The sequence below is a fragment of the Salvelinus alpinus genome, chromosome 24 (genome assembly GCF_045679555.1).
Source record: "Salvelinus alpinus chromosome 24, SLU_Salpinus.1, whole genome shotgun sequence".
In the NCBI taxonomy this organism is placed as follows: Eukaryota; Metazoa; Chordata; class Actinopteri; order Salmoniformes; family Salmonidae; genus Salvelinus; species Salvelinus alpinus.
In genome coordinates, this window is record NC_092109.1 from 40317913 (window position 1) to 40325412 (window position 7500).

General features: G+C 42.0%; 1 protein-coding gene across 2 annotated transcripts in view; it reads right to left on the minus strand.

Annotated features, from left to right (window-relative positions):
* The window catches only part of dclk1a (doublecortin-like kinase 1a), a 192430-nt gene that overhangs the window by 50802 nt on the left and 134128 nt on the right, over nt 1-7500 (minus strand). For both annotated transcript variants that reach the window (XM_071364897.1, XM_071364898.1), the window contains one exon: nt 2492-2589. In XM_071364897.1, the coding sequence (XP_071220998.1) occupies nt 2492-2589 (98 nt within the window). The remainder of the gene's footprint in view (nt 1-2491; nt 2590-7500) is intronic.

Consider the following 7500-nt stretch of genomic DNA (forward strand, 5'->3'; position numbering starts at 1 on the left):
AGGTCAGAGGGGCAGTGAGACAGCGTTTAGGGCTCTACATTCAGTAAAGGTCAGAGGGCCAGTGAGACAGTGTTTAGGGCTCTACATTCACTAAAGGTCAGAGTGGCTGTGAGACAGTGTTTAGGGCTCTATATTCAGTAAAGGTCAGAGGGCCAGTGAGACAGCGTTTAGGGCTCTACATTCAGTAAAGGTCAGAGGGGCAGTGAGACAGCGTTTAGGGCTCTACATTCAGTAAAGGTCAGAGGGGCAGTGAGACAGCGTTTAGGGCTCTACATTCAGTAAAGGTCAGAGGGGCAGTGAGACAGCGTTTAGGGCTCTACATTCAGTAAAGGTCAGAGGGGCTGTGAGACAGCGTTTAGGGCTCTACATTCAGTAAAGGTCAGAGGGGCAGTGAGACAGCGTTTAGGGCTCTACATTCAGTAAAGGTCAGAGGGGCTGTGAGACAGCGTTTAGGGCTCTACATTCAGTAAAGGTCAGAGGGGCAGTGAGACAGTGTTTAGGGCTCTACATTCAGTAAAGGTCAGAGGGGCTGTGAGACAGCGTTTAGGGCTCTACATTCAGTAAAGGTCAGAGGGCCAGTGAGACAGCGTTTAGGGCTCTACATTCAGTAAAGGTCAGAGGGGCAGTGAGACAGTGTTTAGGGCTCTACATTCAGTAAAGGTCAGAGGGGCTGTGAGACAGCGTTTAGGGCTCTACATTCAGTAAAGGTCAGAGGGGCAGTGAGACAGCGTTTAGGGCTCTACATTCAGTAAAGGTCAGAGGGGCAGTGAGACAGCGTTTAGGGCTCTACATTCAGTAAAGGTCAGAGGGGCAGTGAGACAGCGTTTAGGGCTCTACATTCAGTAAAGGTCAGAGGGGCAGTGAGACAGCGTTTAGGGCTCTACATTCAGTAAAGGTCAGAGGGGCAGTGAGACAGCGTTTAGGGCTCTACATTCAGTAAAGGTCAGAGGGGCAGTGAGACAGCGTTTAGGGCTCTACATTCAGTAAAGGTCAGAGGGCCAGTGAGACAGTGTTTAGGGCTCTACATTCAGTAAAGGTCAGAGGGGCAGTGAGACAGTGTTTAGGGCTCTACATTCAGTAAAGGTCAGAGGGGCAGTGAGACAGCGTTTAGGGCTCTACATTCAGTAAAGGTCAGAGGGCCAGTGAGACAGCGTTTAGGGCTCTACATTCAGTAAAGGTCAGAGGGGCAGTGAGACAGTGTTTAGGGCTCTACATTCAGTAAAGGTCAGAGGGGCAGTGAGACAGTGTTTAGGGCTCTACATTCAGTAAAGGCCAGAGGGCCAGTGAGACAGCGTTTAGGGCTCTACATTCATGCTACAGCATATGTGTGTGTGTGTGTTTCTCTGGAGAGGAGAGGAGAAGAAAGGAGGAAAGAGGATGAGGGGAGAGGAGAGTGGGTCATCCTAATCAATAATCAACTAATTGTTTAGAAGGCTTGAGGGTCAAATTCCACGCTCGATTAGTCATGCCTGACCATATCAATAAAACTCTGCACGTCACACACACACACACACACACACACACACACACACACACACACACACACACACACACACACACACACACACACACACACACACACACACACACACACACACACACACACACACACACACACACACACACACACACACACACACACACACACACACACACACACACACACACACACACACAGGAAAGCTCTGCAGTGAAAGAGGTAGGCCTGGGATTGAGGACAGCATTAAAACCTCATTAGTATCTGAATTACCATCACAGCCTTTCAACAGTAGGTCTTCTCTCATCTCTTAGAGAAACACATTTGGCCGGATCCAAAATAGCACCCGGACATAGTGCCCTATGTAGGGAAAATGTTACGAATTGTGGACGCAGTCATTCTTCCACTTGAGTTGCATGCTCCCGTTACAGCACATTCTAGTACAGTATCAGTGGCTAGCTTTAAGCTACAGTCAAAATACATTATCCGTGGCTAGATGACACATGGCACCCTATTCCCTAAATAGTGCACTACCTTTCGGTCACTATCTGGCTATACGGGAAGTATCTAAAGGAGATAAGTGACTGACAGTACTGCACTATGTAAGGAGTGAGGTGTCATACCGAAAGGCAGAAACCTCTCCATCAGATCTCCACAACGTCAAGAGACTACTGACAAACCATCAACACGGGAAGAAATACTGACAAACCATCAACACGGGAAGAAACAGTCAAGGAAATATCAGTAAGGAACTAATATCATCGGAATTGTAACGTGAGCCAGGGAATTTCCAGAATTCCTGAAGCAGCAGCGTGACAGGTCAAAGGGTCGGACCCTTCTGAAACTCTAAGGATTGTGGGATTTGTAGTTTCTCCATTCTCTAGTGACTCTAGGCTGTAGACTGGGCCTTGTTGTTTTCCTGAGAACATAGAAGGAGTGTGTTATAGAGAATGGGGGGGTCTGTCTGTCTGTCTTTCTGTCTGTGTGTCTGTCTGTGCGTGTGCGTTGTCTTACCCTGCGTGGTCTGAGGTCTGAAGCAGGGCCGGAAGGGGAGGGGCTTGGAGATTTCCCCGACCCAGGAGTGGACAGCTGACTGGTCGGATTCCCGTTCACTAGAGAGAGAGAGAGAGAGAGAGAGAGAGAGAGAGAGAGAGAGAGAGAGAGAGAGAGAGAGAGAGAGAGAGAGAGAGAGAGAGAGAGAGAGAGAGAGAGAGAAAGAAAGAGAGAGAGAGACAAAGAGAGAGAGAAAGAGAGAGAGAGAGAGAGAGAGAGAGAGAGAGAGAGAGAGAGAGAGAGAGAGAGAGAGAGAGAGAGAGAGAGAGAGAGAGAGAGAGAGAGAGAGAGAGAGAGAAATGGAAAGTAGTTGAACAAGAGAAGGGTGTAAAACAGAGCGGATGGAGTGAGAGAAGTGGAAAGTAGTTGAACAAGAGAAGGGTGTAAAAGAGAGAGGATGGAGTGAGAGAAGTGGAAAGTAGTTGAACAAGAGAAGGGTGTAAAACAGAGCGGATGGAGTGAGAGAAGTGGAAAGTAGTTGAACAAGAGAAGGGTGTAAAAGAGAGAGGATGGAGTGAGAGAAGTGGAAAGTAGTTGAACAAGAGAAGGGTGTAAAAGAGAGCGGATGGAGTGAGAGAAGTGGGTAGCAGGAATAAATAGAGAGATAGAAGAGAGGAGAGAGACAGAAATCAAGTCAGTGAGTGAATTAATACATTTTTAAAAAGCAGCAGTATATTCTCCTCTATTTGTGTCTGTCTCAGAACAACTTACTCCCGCTCCCTTCATATCCATAGAAATGAGAAGAGGAGGAGGAGGAGGAGGAGGAGAGGTGGTGGACAAGAGGAGGAAGAGAAACCCACAAAACTGATCCTTCGTTCAGTCCAAAATAAACCCAGCTTGTGTCAATACAACTTGTTTTACTAGACCACCTCACACTTACCTGCCTTGGGTCAACGAATAGGAAGTTCACAACGATGGTGTAATATAACAGTAGCAGTATCAGAGCTGCCGTAAAACATGTGGCAAGACAGCCACAGTTCTTTTCAATCTGCCGCCGTCACTTTCAAAGCAGAAGAACTGAACACGTTTACCAGACATATGCATTAGTCCACGTCATAGAAAAGCTTTGAAAAAAAAAACGTTTTGGCAACGTAAAAGAAAGCAGTCGTTTCTTATTGGAACGTTGTCATATGTACTGCCGCAGATTTCAGCCCGTTTGCCTCGGTTTTGTTTAGTGAATACAACCCTGTCCCCAATGGAGGCTGGTGGGAGGAGCTACAGGAGGACGGGCTTATTGGAATGGAATTAATGGAACGGAGTCAAACAGGTTTCTAATATTTTCTGGGATTCCTGAGGAAGCATCCAATAATCCGGAGGGGGCGATCAGAGAGTTCATGCAATCCGCCTTGAAACTTCCTAGAGATTGTAAACAAAGTAGCTTTCTACCGAGAACACAGACTTGGAGCTCAGAGCGACAAGTCATCACAAAATTTGAACACTACCTGTCACGACTTCCGCCGAAGTCGGTTCCTCTCCTTGTTCGGGCGGCGTTCGACGTCACCGGCCTTCTATCCATCGCCGATCCACTTTTCATTTTCCATTTGTTTTGTCTTTGTCTTACACACCTGGTGTCAATTCCCCAATTACTTGTTCATTATTTAACCCTCTGTTCCCCCATGTTTGTTTGTGAGTGATTGTTTGTTGTATTGCGGTCCGTTATTGTGGCCTTTGGATTTATTGACGTGTATTGTGATAATTGTTGAGTAAAATTGCGTACATTACTCATATCTGCTGTCCTGCGCCTGACTCATCCACACCAGCTACACACAGACGCATTACACTAGGAGCTGATCAAAAGCAGGGGAAGGGAGCTTAAAGGGACCAAATTCAGTCTCAATTACCAATTTCCAAGGGAGATAAACAAACATCGTAAGAGATTGTATCCGGTACAGAGGCAACAAAGGGAGAAGGGTAAGCGTGCCTTTATCATTGTGGACAAACTCTTTATAGATGGACAGCTATTCCGAGACAGCTCCATAACACCGTGGCTGCACTAAATTCTACAGGGACTTCAGGTTACGATTTTTTTTAATAATATGGCAACCGTACAAATATCTGAACACTATGAAGTTGATATGAACATACACACACTCAATTACATGCTCGCTTACACATATGGACTTATACACACACACACACACACACACACACACACACACACACACACACACACACACACACACACACACACACACACACACACACACACACACACACCTGTTCTCTCTCTCTTTTCTCTCCCTCTCTCTCTATTGTCGAGAACTTTTCTATAATTTACTATGTTTTTTGTTTGTCTATCTTTTTTATGTCTTCATCTACATGTTTATCTATGTTTACAACAACAACAACAAGATATCAGAACAGGGCCATTGGGGAATAATAACATATTGTACGGAATACATTTCTTCTGTAGTGAAGCCGTCTCTAGAGTAATGCAAGGTCTCCTTCATTGTCATGTGAAATGTCAATTGCTATGGAAATGCTGGGATGTGTTATTATTATTAAGGTTATTATTAACCTAGCCAATTATAGCCTTACTCTTATCCAGACATACACACTCTCACTAACTCACATCCAATATCATACACATCAACCTACTCCAATTTACTACACACATCATTTCTTGTCTCAATGTTCCAACTTCTGTGGCATTGGCTCACAGGCAAACAGGCAAGGGAATAAAATAAATATTGCTAGAACCTGTTTCTTGAATTCTAAATATCAGACATTTGAAAGCTCTAATTTTGACCTTCGTAATACCTCTCTTTGCAGTGAATTTACAAGCACTAAGTATGGTCAATTTAGACTGAGAATAGTATCTAGTTATAGTAAGGGGTGAAATAACTATAGCCAGTTAGTCTTTACGTGGCTAAAAGAAAAGGAATATAACATCTACTGTTTACAGGAAACGTAATACATCTTTAGATGAAGTTCCGTGGAAAAAGGAATGAGGTGGTGAAATAAATTTCTGTCATGGACGAAGGAACTCAAAAAGGTGTGATGATATTAATTAACAAAAATTGCGATCTGAATGTGCAAATAGTCAAGAATGATTCTCAAGGAAGGCGATCTTTTTGAATATGAAAGTGGATGAAAAAGAGACTTGGCTCATTAATCCATATGGTCTAAATCAGGATGATCCATACTTCTTCGAAAACATTTATACAATTTTTTTTAACTTACAGGCAACAAATGATCAAATCATTATGGTAGGAGACTATAACACAGTGTTAATTACCTCAATGGACTGTAAAGGTAATCACTCTACAAACTATCATCACCGTGCCTATAAGGAAATCACAAATAATATGGACACATTAGAAATAGTGATTATTTGGAGATTAAAAAACCCAGACGTAGTGAGATATACATGGAGGAGACTTAATCAAGCTAGTCGTCTTGACTACTTTCTTGTCTCTTTCTCTCTTGCATCAAAGCTTAAAAAGGTTTTAATAGGAGACAGAATGCGATCGGATCATCATCTAATTGGCCTTCACATAATTCTTATTCAATTTCCACGTGAACGGGGATATTGGAAATTTAATCAAAGTTGACTGGAGGACAATTTATTTTTTACTAAAACAAAATTATTTATAACTGAATTCTTCCAGTATAATATAGGTTCAGCAAACCCCCTTAATGTTTGGGATACCTTTAAATGTACCTTCAGAGGTCATTAATTCAATATTCATCAATAATTTAAAAAAGCAGTTTCTGGTTAAAGAAACAAGACTAACAAGAGAAATCCATGAACTAATAGTACAGGTAGATAGCAATAAAAACGATACTACAGAAATACAAAATAAGTTACAGGAAAAACTAAAAGAACTGGAGGAAATTATTCAGGAACAATCGAATGTAATCTATTACAAAAACAAAGAAAACTGGATGGAATATGGAGAAAAATGCACCAGATTCTTCATGAATCTCCAACACAGGAACGCTAACAAAAATACAATTGGAGAAACTCGTTACTGAAGACGGAGTCATCTATGATTCTCCGAATTATATTTTAAAAGAGGAAGCTAAATATTTTAAGCAGATGTTCTCTTTTCCGTCTCATCCTCACCCACTGAATAAAGATTACTGTAAGGAATTCTTTCCAAATATTAAATCAAATGGAAAATTAACAAATGTACAGTACAGAAAGATTAGTGCGAAGATCAAATTACAGAGAAATACCTTTTTGAGGCTATTAAATCCTATCAGTCTGGAAAAACCCCAGGGCTTGATGGCATACCGGTAGAGGTATATCAAGCTTTTTTTGATATACTTAAAGCTCCATTGTTATCTTGTTCTAACTACTTCTATAGAAATGGTAGTCTGTCAGGTACTCAGCAGGTAGGTCTGATTTCAATATTATTAAAACAAGACCCAGATGATAAATATAAAGATCCAGTCTTAAAAACTGGAGGCCTCTTAAACTTCAATGTTGTGATGCGAAATGCATAGCACTCAGAATTAAAAAAGGTTTTACCAGGTATTGATCATCGTGATCAGACAGGTTTTCTACATGGGCGATACATTGCAGCTAATATACGACAACTACTAGAAATAATAGAACATCATGGAACAGCTAAGAAGCCAGGCCTGGTATTTATTGCGGATTTTGAAAAGGCATTTGATAAAGTAAGACTGGATTTTATTTATAAATACTTGGATTTTTCCAATGATTTTTCAGTGCTTCGCTTATAAAATGGGTAAAAGTAATGTATAACAACCCCAGGTGTAAAATCGTACACAGCGGCTACTTCTCAGAGAGTTTTGAAATGACAAGAGGAGTTAAACAAGGGTGTCCACTGTCACCATATCTATTCGTTAATGCCATCGAAATGCTAGCTATTAAAATCAGATCAAATAACAACATTAGAGGATTAGAAATCCAAAGCTTAAAAACAAAGGTGTCCATGTATGCCGATGACTCATGTTTTCTATTAAGTCCGCATGCTGGATCCCTGCAATGTCTCATT